This window comes from Cyclopterus lumpus, chromosome 19 (genome assembly GCF_009769545.1).
Source record: "Cyclopterus lumpus isolate fCycLum1 chromosome 19, fCycLum1.pri, whole genome shotgun sequence".
NCBI lineage: Eukaryota > Metazoa > Chordata > Actinopteri > Perciformes > Cyclopteridae > Cyclopterus > Cyclopterus lumpus.
Window position 1 is genome coordinate 11,328,178 of NC_046984.1, and position 18,139 is coordinate 11,346,316.

The window sequence follows — 18,139 nt, forward strand, 5'->3', positions numbered from 1 at the left end:
TGGAGAGAGGGAGAGAAACCATATAATGGAGATAGAACAGGTCTAACGCATAGAACAGGGGGAACAGAGGGCACTGGAAAGGACACAGAAACAGACTTAACGTTCACTCTTTCCATTGCCAACAACTTTATGAACGCTAAATGAACGCAACAGACTTAAATCACAAATAAATCCCCCACGCCGGGTCCCTGGTGGACGCGTCCGGCTGGATGTTCAGTAGCTCCGAGTCGATCGTTTCACACAGTTATAATCTCAAACCAAAGATCCATTTTTGTTTCCAGTTTATTTTTTCTTTTGTAGTGAATTTAATGTAGCATGACAACTGAGAGTTTGCCAAACTAACTAACTGGCGTTGAACTTAATAGTTGTCACTATGGTTACTACATGTAACGTCCGCAATGATCTCAATTCTAGACGTGTTCAAACCGTTGCACATATTATATTATCAGTTATATTATCAGTCCCTATAAGGTTAAAGGCGTTAATAGTGGCATTTTTTTCCGTCTGCATGGAACTCACTGAATAATGACTCAGAAGTTGAAAAAGGTTGTTAAAACTAAAATGCAGAATCTTGATAATGCTTTGTTTACTGTACTACTTTGCATTTTCTTGTATACAATATGTTTTTTATGTCAAATTGTGAATTATAGGTTGTTCTTCTGCATGATTTTTGTTCCCTTGTGCACTAATAAACTGTGGGGCAACAGTGGAGGGTGTGTGCATGTGTGAGAATACATAAAACTCTTTAAAATGGCAATTCGCCCAGTGGTAGCATGGGGCAACAGTGGCGGGTGTGTGCATGTGTGAAAAGGAGAGGCAATGAGAGACCAGAGAGCAGGCTGTAAACACATCAAACACTCTGTGTGTTGAATTTCATATTCCAATAATTTGTATATCTCGACGTGTGAGACAGAAAGAGAGACTGTGTTGGTGTGAAAATACAGTCTCGTGCTGAGAGCGCTGGAATAAAATCTGAATGATAAATATTGTGCATATAATTGCGAATGTTATGTTGTTTTATCATATGTTTGTTTCAGGCCATCATGTACTGTCTGTATGCGTTTCTGGAAGTGCATGTTTGTGCACTATTAGATATGGAAGTATGGTGAATCGGGCCATCTGTAAGTAGGAGGGATTGGAAGCAGGAGGTTGCTGTTCTTCATGTTACAATGATACAAAATTGAGGAGAAGTAGCCAATCCTCACACTTAGTATAAGTTAAGACAATGTTTGACATTGCTTAATGAATTATTCATTAATATATTTTCCGTTAGTCGACTAACCGATTTATCGACTGTCAACAATAATAATTTAAATATCAAGTATAAAGTAAATGGCATGTCCTTTGCGCCCCTTATAACAGTTAAATATGGTTTATTTACTGGTTTATTTACTATGTAAATGTACTGAAATTAGAAACAAAAACGCCATCTTTTCTTTATTCCGACATCCTCCCCATATTTTCTTGTTCTCTCTTTTTAGGAGATGGTCGATAACATATCTGCCTTTGGCAAAAAATGTTTGACCGGTAACTGGAAAATGATATGATAAGAGTCCAAAAACCAGATTTCATGTTAGATTCATATACTGTGTTTGCAGGTTTTAGCAATAAGTGTACCAGAGAAGGGAAGCTCAAAATGTGGCGTCAAGTAAGGGGCATCCCATTACCATGACCATTAAAAGTTAGAGTGCTTTAGAGTTGAGGAACCTAAAAGGGTGAATTAATCTCTTTAAATATACACAACAGCATTTTTTTTTTCATTTTCAAATGTTAATAATAGCCACTTGAGTCACATTCAACATTTTAATTTACCCCTGAAACGTTCTGAATTGCTTTTAGCCCCCTGGGATGAGACGCCACATTGTGAAGGACAGGTTTGAGTACAGACCCAGTTGGTTACTGAGCCTCTGCAGGGAGGAAGTGGGATTATCTTAAAATGGTGCTGCGCTAGAAAAACTGCTCCCGTTTGCTATCTGAGAGCAAAACAGGAGCTCGTTCTCATGAATAACGTTTGCCTGGAGTGTAGTGTGACTTTATTATTCAAAGCCTACGAAGGGCCTTAGTTCTGTAGAAATAAGACAAGTGGCGATGAAACTGACCATACTTAGGGTTTATTTCACCACAACAACGTACCTCTTAAGGTACTTGAAACACACACACACACTCTTGAAAGGCCAATAGCACCGGCTAAATGACACACTTATCTGAAATGGGTTGAGATCTACAGTATATGAGCCTACAAGTTCTATATATATGATAATATATAGAAGCATTGGACACCGCAGTCTCACCTGAACCTACTGAATGTAATTTAAGGGAACACACTGGTAATAACCTACAATACAGGACTTGGCATGTCCAGATAGTCCTAAAAAAAAGTGATGATGACGCATTCAGCTTCGCCTATGACCAGCAACACCTCACCGTCAGTAACAACTAGTGTGCCTCCAAGCAGCACAGTGACCTTGCTATTTGTCCATTTAAAGCCACCAAACAACAACTTCCATGCAAATAAAGGCAACAGAAGCAAGAATAACATTGATTTAATATAGACAAGGTGAACCCGTTTGATTAATCATCCGGAGATAAGCCACACTCTGGGAATCTGCGTCAAGACTTCCCTTATATTGCCTTTCTAAAAACTCATCTTTTAGATATTAAGGGGGATTGAGGGTCTCTTAATAACTCCTGTTTATTTCCGTCGAGGGTTTGTAAGGGCCCACGTATAAATACCATCATGGACAATCAGGAAGTATGTGAGAGTGGTAAAAGTACTCACGCCACCCAGGTTGACTTTTCTTTTGCCTCCCCGTGAGAACTGGCTGGTCAGCTGGTACAACATGGTGCGTCCTCGCTTCCTGGCCTCGACGAAGTGGGAGCTGCTCTTCCTCCTGTGCCTCTTGTCCTCTGAACCTGTCGCACATCAGCACGGTTCAATTAGATCACAAGGAAGCCAAAGAACACCCGAGGAGAATAATGTGTCATTTAATGAATATACTATTATATTCTTTTAAGTAAGACACAAAAACACAACCACTAATATGTACTTGACTTTCATTGGATTGCATGATAACAAAAATGATTTCCCCTGGCAGACTGCTCGATATTTTCAACAGACTGTGTCCAGGTTTCACTTGAGGACGCACCGCTGCTCAAATCAAACTCCCCCTTTGGAAAAACAAATGCCAGCCTCAACAAAAACTGCAGGCAGTATGTGACAGAGATGAACCAGAGTGTGTGGACAAAATAAAAGCTGGAGGCTGGGAGGATGACCTGCTCGTAAATCATGCTCAAAGTAAGCAAATAAAGGCAGTATTTGTGTGAGCAGGGCTTGTAACATACCCTCCTTCTTGCTGTTGTTGTGGCCTCTTCCATAGGTGTCAGTGATGTCCTTGAATGAGAAGAGGAAGAGAACCATTTCGCCCTTCTCGTTCTTTATAGGCACAATGTCTAGAAAACACCAGAAGGCCACACCTGGAAACAAAAAACAGAAATCCTAATTTGGTGAATGAAGGAAAATTCTCAACAGACACATCCAGTTTAAATGTGATGCATCTCCTTAATGACTTCAGTTCTTGCCGGCCAAGGCCTGTGATTCCCCGTGTCAAGTCAGCTCTCACCATGTCTGAGCCGTTGATACTTGTCAAGTATGGCATAGCCTTTCTAAAAATATACCTCCAATTAGATATGGACCCCGTTCAGGAGGATTGGGCAAACAGAGAAAGTCAGAGGGTTGGTTATAACAAGTCGGCAGGGAAGGAGCATCATAGATCTCTACGACCTGTATGCTCATTAGCAACTCTGCAGAAACTGTGCACTGCCAAACAGATATTTCACATCTGTCATAGTGTCCCTAGTGTGTCTGTGTGTGTGTGTGTTGTGTGTGTGTGTGAATGTGTGCGTGTGCGTGTGTGTGTCTTATAGACAAGGATAGAGGAAGAAAACAGTGTAGATGCTGGTGTTTTAGCACAAATCTGTGGGTGTGTATACACAACACGAGAAGCTATTTATATATGTTGTGCTTGCAAGCAGCAGGCAGCGGTGGTGGAATGTAACAAAGTACATTTACTATACGTACTGTACTTTATTTGATGTACTTTTACTTTACTCAAGTCTTTTCTTTTCATGGCACTTCTCTACACTCTACTTCTACTCCACAACATCTCAGAGAGAAGAAATATAATTTGACAGCTTTAGTTACGACTTAATTAACAAATTAAGATTGTATGCATTCAAAACTTATGAAGGGCTTCTAAAATATGACATTTTGTTATAAATTAGACTACGCAACAGTTTGTACAAATAAAGCTAATTAATCAATTAGTTGATGGACAGAAAATTAAAAGGAGCAGTGTGTAGGATTCAGTGGCCTCTAGTGGTGACGTTGCAGATTGCATCTACCTGAATACCCCTCCGCTCACCCATCCCTTTCCAAGAGTGTTGGAGAACTAAAGTGGCCTTCAGGTAACGTAAAAACAGGCCCTCTCTAGAGCCAGTGTTCGGTTTGTCCGTTCTGGGCTCTGTAATGTGACGGAGTCCGGGAAGAGGACCTGATCCTTATGTAGATTTATACACAGCTATGAATATTAGCTAAATGACATGTAATGTAATTTAATATAACATGTATGGCGATAAATTCCCCTAAATCCTACACACTGTTCCTTTAATTGGCAACTATTTTGATAATTTTTTCAGTCAATTCATGGTTCCATTTTCACAAATGTGAGGATTTGCTGCTTTGTGTTTTCAATTATTTCAATAATTAAAATAGTTTTCATTCATTTTGGAATTTTAACTATTGGTTGGACAAAATGTCAGTGTGGGCTCTGATTGTGCCGGGCATTTCTCTCTGATTATACTTACATACATTTCAACTTAAACTTAAATTTGTAACTATTTTCACAACGTGGTGCACTTTGGATCTGAATACTTCCTCTGGAGGTTTGTTAGTGAGTTTGTGTGAGTGTGTGTGTGTGTGTGTGTGCGTGTGTGTGTGTGTGTGTGTGTGTGTGTGTGAATCATGAAACTCCTGCCAATACTGTACATGTAATCAATATCTGTATCATCAGTATCATTCAAATTGAATTGCTTCTCTGTCATTTCATTTTCACTGTGCTTGTTGTCTTCTCTTTTCTATCGTAGTTGTCTCTAAAACGGCATTATTATATTATGTTCGTGTCCTTCCCCGCATTAGTTTCAGTGGCACTGCCTTGATGTTACTCACTTACTGTCCTGTAAAAAACTAGAAGACGACAAGAAAAAGGATTTCTCAACGGAGCAGATTTGATAATCCGTCAGCGTAATTAGCAGTTCACACACTTTGAGGCTGCAGGTTTGGGAACATAATCCTGTGTGCTGATCAGAGAGGCTTAAACAGTGTGTTCTCTTTCATGCTTGACATCGTATTTACAGCCCAAGACTTGGTCTGAAAGATTGGCTTAAAGTCACACACACACACACACACACACACACACACACACACACACACACACACGTTGTCCCTCATTTTCCACATTAAATACACAATGATTGGCTTTGGAAAAAACTGACTGCAAATTTGTACTTGATTTGATGGTTTCCTAATAATAAAACCAGCTTACTTTGCGCAAAGAGAATGTTTTGCACTGCTGACCTTTTGTACTTAAAATGTTAGATCGCTGTGGAGATTCATAATTCAACCAAAAATGTTCAGCTCTGATCTAAAAATGAATGTGCTCTTCATGTTGCTGCGAACAAAAGAAAATCACACCATTTATTAAACAGATTATCACAGCCTGATCACAATAGAACAGGATTCAGGATAAAGACTTGTTATTTCTCCAGTTAATAGAAAAGTTTGATCAACTGAACACAAGATGACAGGAATGTTAATTGCCAGATAACCTTTTGTACGTTTGAATGACAGTTATGTAGACACATTTAGGCTCTCCCCTTCTGATCATCTTCGCCATGCACCCACCATTCTTCTTGTAGAAGTGGACCTCGGCCTGGTACTCCTCTCGGCCCTCCAGAGCCTTCTCCATCTGATGGGCCACATGCTCGCTGGTGTCGGCCCCGTACAGGAAGCGGCAGCTGCAGTTCTTCTGCATCACCTCAGTTCTCGTGAAGCCTGTCAGTTCGCAGAAGCCATCTGAGCAGTAGACGATAGGGTAGCCGCGGTGGCCCTGGGCGTTACCCAAAAGGAAATTACTGTCTGTGAGGAGGACATGGGAAGGTGTTAGAAGGAATGGAGCATCAATGGAGGCAGAAAAAAAAGCTGGATGAGATGAAGTTCAAGGCCAACGTGAGACGCTTTCTTCTTCTTTTTCAAATAAGTTTGCCTCATGTTTCAGTCTGACGTTTGGTGCAAATTTGTTCATTGCATGAGAATCAAAGTCTGTTTAGCTCTTGAACTTATTTCAAAGTTTTGCAGATTAACTTCAACACTAGTTTACAAGTTCAAAGTAAACATGAATCGGACTTTGGTGTGGACTCAATTAGTTTCCCTGAGCAGTCATCATGTGGATGGTTGAAGAAAATGTCTCCTGTGCTGCAAGATATAAAAACAGCCGACTGGAGTTTAAAGAGAGCACAAAGGTTAGTGATGTAGAGATTTAAATCCAAAGGAACCAGAGTGTCAAATAAAAAAACAGATTTCATAACAGACGAGAGAAGCACAAGTCGGTAAATAAGTGACTTCTGGATTCAAAGAAAGGTATTCTTTAATTCATCATGTATTTAGGGTCCGAGCGACTGACGAAGTCAGTCCGAGAGGACCCTATTGAGTTTGTTAGGGTTCTTATTATTCCTCTTATTAGGGTCAAGGAGTCAAATTTTTGCAATTCATAGTTGCTCTCTAGCGTCCCCTCCAATTTTGACCGGCGACGCCCCTCACCCAGAATGTCCGATTGACTTGAAATTGTTCACCAATGTCCATATCCACCTGCTAAAAAAAAACCCTCTCAGACCCCTAAGGTCCGCCTACTTAGATTTTCCACCATTTTGAATTTTGTGAAAAACACCTAATTGACTTTCTTAACTACATGCATGGTCCAAATCAACAACACCTGATATCAATCAAATCATTGAAGCCAGATGACCTAGAATATGTCAACCGTTTATTTATATCTCATTGTGGTAAGGATCTATGGCCCAAAGAATATCTTAGGGGGGTGTCTTGTTTTTCAATGCTCATAGCGTCAACTCTATTGGGACTAATCACTTTGAAACATTTTTCCTAAATGGTATGCCTTAACTTGCAAAAAAAATCTTGTGCGATTTGAAGACTAGGGGACGCTACAATAATTCGCCGAAGTTGGCCGTTCTTCACGTTTTTAGCTCCTTTTTGGCACTTTTTGCCGTTATACATTTAACGTTATTTCCCACAAAAAACATCCGATTGACTTCAATCTTCTTTCCATGATGATCTGAAGGCCTTGAGCATGATTATTATATTAAAAAAACGTCGCTTTCACCCACTCTCACTTGTCGTTAAAAAAATTTCTGTTTTTTGTTATGCTCGAGACTGTTGCTTTAACTAAACCAATCTTTCAAGAAACTTTTGAAAATGTCATAGGAACACCAACTAAAAAAATAAAATGACAAGTTTTAGACACTAATATTTTCTAGCTATACGAGTTCCGATTACATTTCTTCAGTTGGATGTTGATATTGCAGAAAAAGTAATCATACACAGAAAACAATCCACGTTCCACCACTTTTGATGGAAGAACCTTTGTAGACCTTAGTCTGGTCTAAGGTCTTAGTCTGGGTGTATGTTATATTTTCTTATTTATTAATATACCTAAAATGAACATGTATAGTCACCAGACCGCCTTTCCACTCCATCCAACTGTTATAAAGTGATTATGAGTGTACGGTTACATTGATTTTCTGTGATTTAAAAATTTTAAATAAATTGCATGAATTAACTTTGGATGCATGAGAAAAACTATTTAAAGATAACTACAAAAATGGCATACTTCAAGCTAAAATACATCATACGGTTTATGAAAATGGCTTCATATTAAATCTTTATTTGGGCCCTGGGATGGATTGAACCTCATTTCAAAATCCAATATAACATTGGAATATTGTAAGTGTCCCCTGCTCCTACATGTAGGCTCCCTCAGCTACTCGTCACACTCGTTCATCTCAAGTAACTGCTTTAAATGTAAAAATGCAATATGCCTCCATTGCCTGACAAACATCCACCAGATCCACACATCTACATGTCTGATTAAATTGGTGGAATATTAAGTCTGGTGAGCAGGCTTTTACATCACAAGGGTCATATGATATGGATATTGCACTCCACTTGAGCTGTTTATTCAGCACCAAAGCATAACAGCTTTGCCTCTTTATTGTTTCTTGTCTTGCTTTCAGCACCATGGACAGTTCTCCAGCAGCAACAGGCTTATGCCCCTTTCTTGCTCTATTCTGGCATCTCATTCCAGTAACTTCAGGCTGATGTACATTTGTTCCGATATATATATATATATATATATATATATATATATATATATATATATATATATATTCTTTGTTAGACTAAATGCCAAAACTACCAGCGGAAGGAGCTTTGAAATATAATACATTTTACAAGAAAATCCACAGCAGCATACTCTGCTACAAAAAACCTCAAAATAGTTTTGGGGCTTCCATTAAATATTTTTTTCTGTATTTGAATGGAACAGATACACAGCCTAACATCAGCTAATTACCAGGCGGCAGCATGTCATTTTTATTTTTTAATAGTGAGTTTGGTCAAGTTTGCATTCGCATTATTACTTGTTTTTAGACATTTCAGACAATTTCCATCACTTTATTTAACCATTTCAACATTTCCTCTCAGAAACAGTGTGTAGTTAACCTATTGTAGCTGCAGAGTTCTTTGCTTTGTTATTGTGACAATAAATGTGTTTTTGTATATGTGAATGTAATATACAATTGTATTACTTTTTTCAAATTCTATGTACCCTCTATTTACTGCAGAAGTAGCTCATGCAGTAACTGCATATGTATGGATATTTGTTTGCTAATTATTTGCAAAGATCAGCACTGAGGCATCAAACTGTGCTTGACAGTAACTGACTTATTTCTGCTGCTTAACTGAAAACATAAGACTCACGATTTTCTGAATGCTGAGCTGAGCGGCAGCGGACATACAGTGCGAATTCTCCGGATTCCACAGAAGAAGCCTAAGAAGGAGGAGTATTAAGCAGCTACTACAGCGCTTTCCACAATCTCGCACTTTAATTGGCCAGACTGAGCAGAAAGCAGTCCATAGGGGATGTCTTTTCTGAGCGGTGACAACCTTTCTTGGGTGTGCAATGAGCAGCAGCTAAACTGTCACTGTGGATTTATAGAGACGGGCATTAGTCGGATCCATCAACAGACAGAGGAGGGTTTATGCCAATGCTATGCCTTGCTACATTTGCAGTTCGCCATACTTTAAAATGAAGGAACTGAAATATTTCTGCTCCACACATCTACTGCAGATCGTTGTGTTCATTGGTGTCATGAAGAAAGACACATCAGATTATTTTGCATATAAACTTTGAAGACAAACTGCTCTGGTATACTCTCTCTGCCTATTAAAATAAAATAAAAAAACAATGGCTGAACACAATGTGTTAGCCTACCTCGTTGTAAAGGGGAAGAAAACATGCCCTCTTTTTCATGTTCTATACATTTCTAACACCCCAACTCAGTGAGTCAGGAAGAGTCTGAGAGCAACCGCATTCCTCTCTGGTTTATGTAATGTTTACCTAAGAATCGGTACATCTGTACTCAGCATCCCTAACGCGGTCCTTCAAGTAGGTCAAGTGCAGGTGTAGTCATAAATCACTTTGTAAGGGTGTATTAAAACCAACGAGCCCCAATGGGTCAACAAAGTTTTACGTTGCGTTTGCAGAAATGCAAACTGCTGCTTCCCACCGTGGATTAGATCAGCCTTTGAAGTTATATTCATGAATCAGACTCAGTTTGTTCAAGTTGGGAAACTCAAGGTTTTCCTCAAATGATAAAAATCAGGTGTGGAACATTTTTAGTTTGGGTAAATCCCATTTAAAGCAATAGTGTATGTCTTGTTTAATTATCTGTACAAAGTAGAACTATTCCTTTAAGATATTGACGATTGTACTGTTTGATTATTTAATATCTTGAAATTCCTCTCATGTGATCTTATAAAAAAACATTTTTTAAAGTCAATGCTTTTACTTTAGCTTCAACAAACGCATACTTATTTCTTCTCTGGTAACTTTGCAAGCAAACAGTCCAGTGCCCACATGGACCCCGCTTGATAAACCGCTTCTGTGAGTGTGTGTGAGAGATTGTGACATAGCCTCAATTCTTAGGCCATAATCCTCTCAGGGATATTGCTTTGAGTGGCTGCTCCGCTGCGCCAGCTTCCTTAATTACACATCTGTGCTGACTTGCTACAACTGTAATCTGACATGATGCTACATGCTACTACTGACAGCAGGCAGCCTGCATGGTGTCCATGTGGCACAAGTTCCTCTGTGAGACAGATGAAGGCCATGAGGCTTGGCCACTGACTCACCAGCTAATTACCACCCAGCAGTATGTAATTACGTATTGGGGCAGATGGGTTAGGAGAGGTATCGTTCCAGGGGAAGAGGTCACTGGAATGAGGAAATCATCAATCATTTTAAATTTTAAATATTTTAAATATATTTGGAAATCAGTGATGAAAAAGACACATTTTCAACAACATCAGGACCAAATAATGCTTGTTTGACAAAAAGGAATGATAAAAAAGCAAAAAGGGCCGCACTTATGTCGTGGCTTTATTCTGAGAATGGTGCAAAGTGCTCTACAAATCCTCACACCCACTCACACCTACATTCACACACCGATGGAGGCGGAGCTCCGACGAAAGCTGCAGACCTGCACATCCGGAGCAAATTTAGATTTCAGTGTCTTACACAAAAACATTTATTCAGGAGGAGCCAGGTACCAAAGCACCAACTCTGCTATTACTGAATGATTTCTATTGTATCAAGTAAAGACTTTGACAATGTCAAATCAATTACCTAAATTAAACGTAACACATGTACAGCTGAAGACAAAGAAGCAGCAAAGGATGAAGCCACACAATTAATTATATCCACTGGCTTCTGTCTGCCATGTTCTGGTCTTTCCAGCTGCCTATGGAGACCCGTTCATCAGCTGGCTAACAATGAGCTCCATAACGTTCAATCTGACAGTCCTTCCCGTTTCCTCTTTGGTTCCTCGGTCGCCTTTTAACAGAAAAGTGTTTAGAGGGAAAATAAACCCAGTTCTTATCTCTGCCTGCAGCTGCCCTGTGGTTACGCTGCCCCACAGGGCGAGCGCTGCTGTCATTGTGAAAACGCCGCCGGGGAGGTCGTGTAAAGGAGCTGGGGGAGATGTGGATGGATGTAAAGGACAGGCGTGTATGCTGTAACACTCAAACACACAACACAGCACAGCACAGCGGTGGTGCACATAGAAAATGGTCAACGGTCAAAGTTTTTGCCAGTTAGACAACAAACATCTGCCCTGCTGAAATCAGAAGTGCTGCTCTGTAATGTGACCCTCTCATCAGATATCAGAGAATTACCCTACAGGGGTCGATATTTAATCACAAACATACGGACACATCATATAGAGTCAACATATAGTTCAAAAATTAAGCCTTGAGCCCCTCAAACACACATGCACACAAATCCTCGGGGAACAGGAACACTGACATTCCCATGAGCCAAGTACTGTGTTGTGCAAAGGTTAGTGACTTAACCTGATCTGACATTCAGCCTAAAGTGAGGGGGAGTCTATATGGTGTACATGTTCTTGTCTGTTCAATTAAAATGAATTCAGAATGGCTTTCAGTTCTGTAAAGGTAATTTCTAAGGTTGACAGTCAAATCAACATTTGTGAGCATGAACAATTTTCACTCAGAGCCACACACTGAAGAAATACACTGAAACCCCCTGATGGCATGACAATGTGGAATATAAACTGGACAATAGAGAATGGCTGGGAGGGTTTTTAAAACCAAAATGCTCTATTATTTTCCCCAGTGAGTAGTTATGTTTTGCATAAAGGCAGAGGGCGGTCTTGTTTTGTATGGACATTTATCTATGTAAAATAGATAAATGCAACAGGATAATGATGTTGATATGAATCATATTCTGATATAAATTGTACTTATTGTAAATAGTCGACCAGACAATGGAAATGTTGGAGTGACACATTATATAAACTGAGTGGCTGCTCAGTCAGCAGTGCTGCTTTCTTTTGTTTTGCTGAAATAACATTATTTTTAACTAATGTGAAATAGTGAGACAGGCTTCCGGTTTTATATATTTTAAGGGTGCATAAGGTTTGGTATGTATTGTCTGTAGAAGTTCAGAATTATCTGTACATTTTGTTTTAGTGTGTTAGGAGACAAGTGGTATTCTGGATGGGGATTGGCTTACAGATTAGTTTATATGTCACAAATCCTGCTCCTATACACCTGAAACCTTCCCACCTTCAACAGAAGAATGTGAAAACAGTCTTTGAGTGTTAAATACATCATTCACTGAAGGTCAAGCATCCAAGCGAAGTAACAAGAAGCAAAGCACATTCGTTTGAGTGAAGGGGACTTTAACAAACAGTGTGTCTTATGAAAGAATATAGAGCCAAATTGTTTTTAAGCCAAAGTGGAAAAACCACCTTTAGCTACAGCAGGTTGAGGGCACTGACAGTGAAACGAGATCGCAGCTGCACGACCCACAATGCCACTTGTTTGAAGATGCGCCTTTCCGAAACAAGAGACCAGCTGGATTTAAAGTCCTTGATTGGAAAGCAAGTTCAAGTGTTTTCTCTTTAGCGGACCATCTTTTTTCTCAAAGACCGAAGTGTTCAAGCATCATCAATGTCAAGTGGCGGGACCCTGTCGCCCCGGCAACAGGAAGGAAGCTATTCTGGGCCGTGGGCACTCTGCCACTCTTCTGGGAGCCAAGAGATAGGCTTGGAAGTGGCAAAAACCTGGCATGTAGTTGCAAGAAGGTGTGTCCTGCTGCTACCAACTGGTTGTCATCTCGACCATTATTTGGTTGTTTATCAACAAGCATACAGGAGAAAGAATAAACACGTTGCTACACTGAAGTAAAGCACATATGTGAATGTTGAAGTTACAAAATGCTTGCAGGTGGGTAAATGTGCCGTCATAAAGCAGTGGATGTGGGCTCAGCTGTCCAGAGCTACAGTAGTGCTGCGGGACTGTTGATGTTGAGGGCTGAATTACCACAACGTGTGAGAGAGAAAGGGTTTCTAGACATTGCTATTAATAAGGGGTAAAGATAACAACAAGAGGAGAAAATGGCCTATCAGAATGCTTTTCAGTGATGAATAGGTTCTGTTGTTTGTTGCTGTTACACATTAGAAAAGACATTGAGCCTGAAAGGGAAGTGTTTTCTTCCCCTTTCACTGGTTCAACCAGAGAGCAGCCTTGTGCATGTCCATGTTTAGCTCACAGACCCTTCAGCAGGTTAGATACAACATGGGGGCCGGATCACTGATACTACACCATGTCACCTCTCCATTCAATGAGTTTGCATTGTTTCATTTCACAAACCTCTTTGTTTGTATTTTAAACTACAGCCAGTTTTCCTGATTGGCAACGTGGTTTAAAGCTCTTGAGAGATCATTTAACACCTCATTAGAATGCCTCACCCACAAGTCAAATCTTTAATTGCATACCCTACACATCAATTACCCTGTAATGTCTCACATTTCCCTGTGTTTACTTCCCCAAAGCCGAGTTGAGAACCAGCTGCGAGCCAGCAGTTTGTTCAGGCAGCTACGACGAGCAGAGAGTGGGTAGGCTGAATCGACAAGCGAACACAACACAGACATCCCCATGGCATTTGTTTACAACAAGCCACAACCTCCCCTGAGGCGGCACAAGCCAAGTCATGGCTGCAGCAGCTAGTTTGGAGCTAACTGTGTGAAAAACACATGTGAAGGGACAACAAGATTTGTGAACGTCAATTTTTTTCTGTTTGTGTCTTACTGTAAAAGTGAAAACAAACTTTTCTCTACATCAGATGCGACAGTGGTGGTGTTTGGTGTTCAGATGCAGAGCACCACAGACTGACCTGAGAACAAGTGTATCTCGCTGATGTTCAAGTTCGAGCAGGAAATTCTTTCTTTTCCCGTCGAGAAAACCCTGAGCAGGCTGCAACCAGCAGGTCTTATTTCCTGTGATGACAGCCGTGCTGCATAAAGACCTCAAATTATTTCATTTGTACTTGTTTTTTTAACACGTTTTTTTGCCCTGATTAAATATGATACAGTTTAGTTGTGAGAGGAAATAGGGGGAACAAACTCCCCTACTCGGAGTGAAACTAGGCCATGCAGTTACACGGACAGCAATATAAACCACTAAGCCACCTGGACACCCAAAAATGTCCTCAATTTGAAGTTAATTTGACAGTAAGTTGTGGGCAAAACTACAAGTACCAAAACCACTCAGCCTCAGATGGTTCCATTGTACTTACGGGTGCCATCGAAACGCGTAGCGATGGTGTCCAGAAAGGTGTTCTGTGGGGCCAGGAGGCCCTTCATCACTGGCATCTTGACCCAGATGTGGGACGGCCAACAGCTGGCTGGAGGTCACACCATCCCAGAGGCACACCAGGTGGCTTCCAGGGGCTCTCAGCTGGTGCAGGAGACTTTGAGGGTGGCAGTCCAGAGCCGGCAGGGACACACATTTACAGTCAAAGCTGCCACCCTTCACCAAGCGATGCCTCTCTCAAAGACAACAGTGCGGTCGGGGAAGACTAAATTAGCTCACTCCGACAATGCAGAGGTTCAGGTTTTGGGTAGCCTAGATAAGTACAAATGAAAAGTCACAATGACCAGCAGCTGCTCAGTCAGCAAGGAGAGATCAAGTCCAGGTGACGCTGAGATCCAAAGAGCTTCTTCAGAACAGTCAACCCAGCTGTTGCTCGTCTGCACCTTTCAGCCGGAGGGCTCATTACAGCAACAACGTGGAGCAAGTCCACTGCTTCTTCCATCTATAGGAGGACCCGGAATCTGAAAGACAAACATTGACAGTGCATGTGTGCAAGGTGTGTAGACCTTGGCTCCTTCAGCTCAGAGCTCTGTCAAGATGCTGTGCCAGAGTTGCATCTTCTTGAGCTTTCTATCTCTCTCTCTCTCTCTTTCTGTCTCGCTCCTGCTCCCATCCACTCCTGTGATGCCCCAGCCAATGAGATGCTGGCATCCTCTGTGGGGACCAGTTTTCATCAGTGGTGGGGGTATAGAGAGGGAGAGAGAGAGAAAAAGAGAGAGGTGGAGAATGGATGAAGGATGGCGTGATGGAGGGAGGGAAGGGAGGAAGGAGGGAGAGAGGATGCTTTTGGAGTAGCTGACAGCACCATTACACCCCATAGTGCTACTATTTGCACATGGCTTTTGTGTGCACGTCTGCAAATAAAGGAAAGATGGATTACCTGCATGCCTATTGTATTCAGTTGGACTGTGTGCCATTGTGCGGTTCTGTCATGTCCGACTCTCGGAAAAGTGTGTGTGTGTGGAGGGGAAGAAATATTCAGACTTTTTGTTTCTTACATATTTACTTTGCTTTGTGAAGGCATGAGAACTGTAGTCCTAAAAATACCATTCCTAGAGTATTGTTGTTTTAAACTTGAGTGGATGGTGATGGACACTGTTGCCCTCCCAGCCCCGACAGTATCCTCATGAGAGAATTAAGGCTCTGGGATAAAAGCCGCTAAGAGCGGATTAAAAGGATAAGCCCGGAGATGTTTTACGTGAGGACTTGGTGCTAAACACACCAAAGGAAAGTTGCGTCTTAACTCACTTTGACCCAACAAACAGCTTAGGAAATACCTCTATAGTGAAGAAACAGGAACACTTGTTTATCGTATTGTGTTAATTGTCAACAGCAGCTTTTACAGTATCGGAGAAAGATTATGCTACCATTAATTAAATGAATGTCATCAAATATTATCATTTTAAAGTAAGTTGAGAAACCTGATAATTAGGGGCTGTTCTTTGAGGAGATAGCATATCCTATTCTTTCCAATTTTAGATGCATTGCATTAAGATAATTTGTCTATTTTAAAATGTCCACAAGCTATTTACAGAAGGTTTTAGTAAATAAGCAAGAGACTGAGTGGATTCCGTTCATTTTATAGTGGAAAATAAGTTTCTTTCAGTCGGAGGAAGGGTGTGAGTTTAACTGAATCATGAGGTGGAATTGTTTATTTTTTGTCACTGTGATTTATGTGGAGCTCGAGGACGGATCCACCAACAGTGTTTAGGTTGTATAGTTTGTTCCAGGAGTTGAAGCCCTACCAACGACAATATATCATTTTTAAGCTTTATTTAGACCTTTCAGCCCCCTTAATTTAAAATGAACATGACAGTCAATAGTAATTGTTTTAGTGTTTTTAAACCTCCTGGAACATCAGGGTTTTGAAACTGTTTAGTCTTTCTATGCCTGCTAAAAAGATAAATCCTCACAATAAATCTCCAAGACAAGTGTGGCTTCATGCAAATTGGCAGTTGAGTACACAAAAATGGATGAGAAAAGAAAAAGAAATAGACTTGTTTCTTGTGGGGGCGTCAGTAATCTGGGAAAACTTGAGCAGACTCAGCAGCTGTGTGGGCGCTTCCTGAAGCCAGAAATGAAGTTTGTAATCTTTAGGGGGGCAAAGTTTGGTTTTGATCTGTTTTGGCAGTCCCGACTTCAGCAACTGAGATGAGAAAAAACAGGTCAAGGAAGAGGTGAATGATGATAGCCATTGTACTGTGTGCATGTAGTTATTTGTTTTTAAAAAGCAGTGAGAACAACATGTGCACATGTGTTGAGTCTGGTCCATTCTGTCTCTGAGTAACAAAGAAGACCATTTTTTTTCTGAGCTCACCATTATATGATGTCAGTCCAAAAATGAAGAAGAGAAAAGATGATTAAAAAAAAACTAAAAAGCACAATTAACCCATCCAGCTGGCAGCACAGGTGAGCTGCATTTGGAGAAAAGGGGGGAAAACCCAACCAGTGAAAGTAAAAGGCTCTCAGACTGTAAAGAGTACCGTTTCCCCTCTCGGATCCTATTCAAGCCCTGGCAGCTCCTCGCTGCTATTTATTTTTAATGGCTTCTCTTCTTGTACTTCATCCATCTCTGCGTGTCGTTAATAAAGAGGCTAATCCATTAAACATGCTCACTATCTAGTCTAATACGACAGAGTGACGCACAGACGGCCAGGTGAAATATGATCCTAACTACATTTCCCACAGTTCTTAGCTCTGCTCGTATTTTCCATGATTGAATCAAACTTGGATCAGTCGTTTGTGATATTTACAAAATGACTTACCGCTTTAAACTTCAATGAAAATCTGCAGCTATAATCCTGATTTGAACTGTAAGGTAGAAACGTTCTGCAGTCGTCATCATTCGCTCAACAGGCAACATCTCCACTTTCAATTAAATGCATCCTCCATCCCTCAGCAAACTCATTGAGAAAACAGGCCTGTCATTCTCAAATCTCGACTGCTTACATTGAATTTACTTTTGACTCAGCAGATGTGCTCAGAAGCTGTGTGTGCGTAAATCCTCGAGTCATGTGAGGATGACAGACACACACACGTACACACCGATCTGAGAAAGACGACAATCTGTCACAAATAAACAAATACATGGCGAGCATGGATAAAAAAACATTTTGGGAAATTGGAAATATTTACCTACCATGCTGTCATTATATTATACCCTGGACCCCCACTAGTCAGGCACAATAAAAAAGATTTCAAAAATAACAAAAGCAGAAAGTCATGGTTTTGAAAGCTTTTGTCGAATCAAACATTTCACAATTACATTTTTTAAACGTTTGTTATACTTCCTCTGCGGTTAAAACATCAACAAAGATAACGATATTTATAGCTTGTTGTTTTTACATTAGTTGTTTTTGTGCTGATTAATTCAAACAAGATATTATACATGCTTAATAACTGGGAGGAGGCAGACTTTCACATCTTCAGGTAACTGAACTCTTTAATATCTAAGAAAAACAACATCTCAGCCTCTGTTGCCTTGAATCTCCATCTCATGAAATGGCCTATTTGACTCCTGTTTTGACCGGATCACACTATGAAGCCAAAATA

The 18,139-nt window shown here is 40.5% G+C and overlaps 1 protein-coding gene across 1 annotated transcript in view; it reads right to left on the bottom strand.

The window, feature by feature from the left end:
* Positions 1–14,586, bottom strand: part of LOC117748703 (potassium voltage-gated channel subfamily H member 4-like) — a 32,516-nt gene extending 17,930 nt beyond the window's left edge. Inside the window, exons 1-4 of the mRNA XM_034558714.1 lie at positions 14,511–14,586; positions 5,960–6,193; positions 3,343–3,474; positions 2,780–2,907 (exon numbers count right to left, since the gene is read on the bottom strand). Of these exons, the coding sequence (XP_034414605.1) occupies positions 2,780–2,907; positions 3,343–3,474; positions 5,960–6,193; positions 14,511–14,586 (570 nt within the window). The remainder of the gene's footprint in view (positions 1–2,779; positions 2,908–3,342; positions 3,475–5,959; positions 6,194–14,510) is intronic.
* Positions 14,587–18,139: the final 3,553 nt, after the last annotated feature.